Raw genomic sequence first — 1,461 nt, 5'->3', positions numbered from 1 at the left:
TTCTTCGCAGCAGCTCAGAGCCCACCGCCAAGCCGTTCTTGATCAGCCGCCACACATGAATTAACGCCTTCCCCGGTGCGTTTGTACCCCATAACGCCAGCCAGCTCCGGTGGTTCACAGTATTAGATGACGAACTTGGCTGTCTAGTAATCGCCCTCTTCTTCTCCATGCATAAGTGATAAGCTGACTTAACTGAAAAAATGCCGTTCTTCGTAAAATTCCAAGCTAGTATGTCATCAGTACCTATTCCTCCCACGCTGATCTGCATAATATCATGAACATCTCCCTCTGAAAACATAGCGTCGAGCTTGTGTCGATCCCATCCTGAGGCATCATCATTTAGCAAGTCACCGACCCTCGTCATCCCGGGTACATACACCTGGCCCAGTGGCCTTAGGCTGCCCCTCCGAGGTATCCAATTATCATGATGAATCCGGATTGAGGACCCATCCCCCACCCGCCAAATCAGACCATCCAAAAGCAAATTTCTGCCATGCAGGATGCTCTTGAAAGTATATGACGCACCAGCGGGGCATGTAGCATTAAGGATGGAGCCATGGTCATAGTAACGCGCTTTGAGGACTCGAGCACAAAGTGAACCTGGGGCCTGAAGTAGTCTCCAAGCCAGTTGGTTGAACAGTCCTAACAAGTCCACCTTAATCACATACTCCCTCCGTTCCTAAATACTTGTCTTTCTAGGCATTTCAACAAGTGACTACATACGGAGCAAAATGAGTGAATCTACACTCTAAAATATGTCTACATACATCCGTATGTAGTAGTCATTTGAAATGTCTAGAAAGACAAGTATTTAGGAACGGAGGGAGTATATGAGAAACTCTGATAAAATGGTACGAATTTTGACACGTATACACGGCCGCACCGTAAAACATATACTCCTACTGCAATTACTACTTCAAAATACATGACATATACATGTTCACAAGACGAGGCGAGATGTCCATGTAGCTATCATAAACTTTCTATAGCTAGCTAGCCTCTGCTGTGGGCTGGGAGCGGTATGTCTGCCAGGTCCTCACGGTAGGGCACGGGCTCGTCGTCCTCCTCCCCGCTGCCGCCCGCCGCCTTCTCGGCGTCGGCCTTGCACGAGTCGGCGACGAAGGTGACGACGGTGTCCTTCCTGAAGGTGAGGTAGACGACGGCGACGAGGTAGACGAGCATCAGCGGGCAGACGACAATTCCGACGAGCACCTTGGCGTAGGTGGGCAGCGAACTGTTGATGAGCCACCCCATGAAGCTGGTGCTGAGGAAATAGACGTTGATGCCGATGAGCATCAGCCCAAGAGTCCACGAGAACACAATGACCTGCACGCACGTAGGAGCATTTAATTTGCGATAAACAGAGCAGCAGAGTGGCGGCGCGGGGCTAGACCGAATCAGCTGGAGGGAAGAAAGGTAAAATATGAATCTCATCTTATCCTTCATAATTTATTTTTCTTC

At 49.5% G+C, this 1,461-nt stretch overlaps 1 protein-coding gene across 1 annotated transcript in view; it reads right to left on the bottom strand.

Moving 5' to 3' along the window:
* Positions 1–885: 885 nt before the first annotated feature.
* Positions 886–1,461, bottom strand: part of LOC119291682 (metal transporter Nramp5-like) — a 4,828-nt gene continuing 4,252 nt past the window's right edge. The window contains exon 12 of the mRNA XM_037570490.1: positions 886–1,326. Within this exon, the coding sequence (XP_037426387.1) occupies positions 994–1,326 (333 nt within the window). The 3' untranslated portion in view covers positions 886–993. The remainder of the gene's footprint in view (positions 1,327–1,461) is intronic.

The sequence above is a fragment of the Triticum dicoccoides genome, chromosome 4B (genome assembly GCF_002162155.2).
Source record: "Triticum dicoccoides isolate Atlit2015 ecotype Zavitan chromosome 4B, WEW_v2.0, whole genome shotgun sequence".
In the NCBI taxonomy this organism is placed as follows: Eukaryota; Viridiplantae; Streptophyta; class Magnoliopsida; order Poales; family Poaceae; genus Triticum; species Triticum dicoccoides.
The sequence above is the reverse complement of the archived record's forward strand: the minus strand, read 5'-3'. Positions and strand labels throughout refer to the sequence as shown.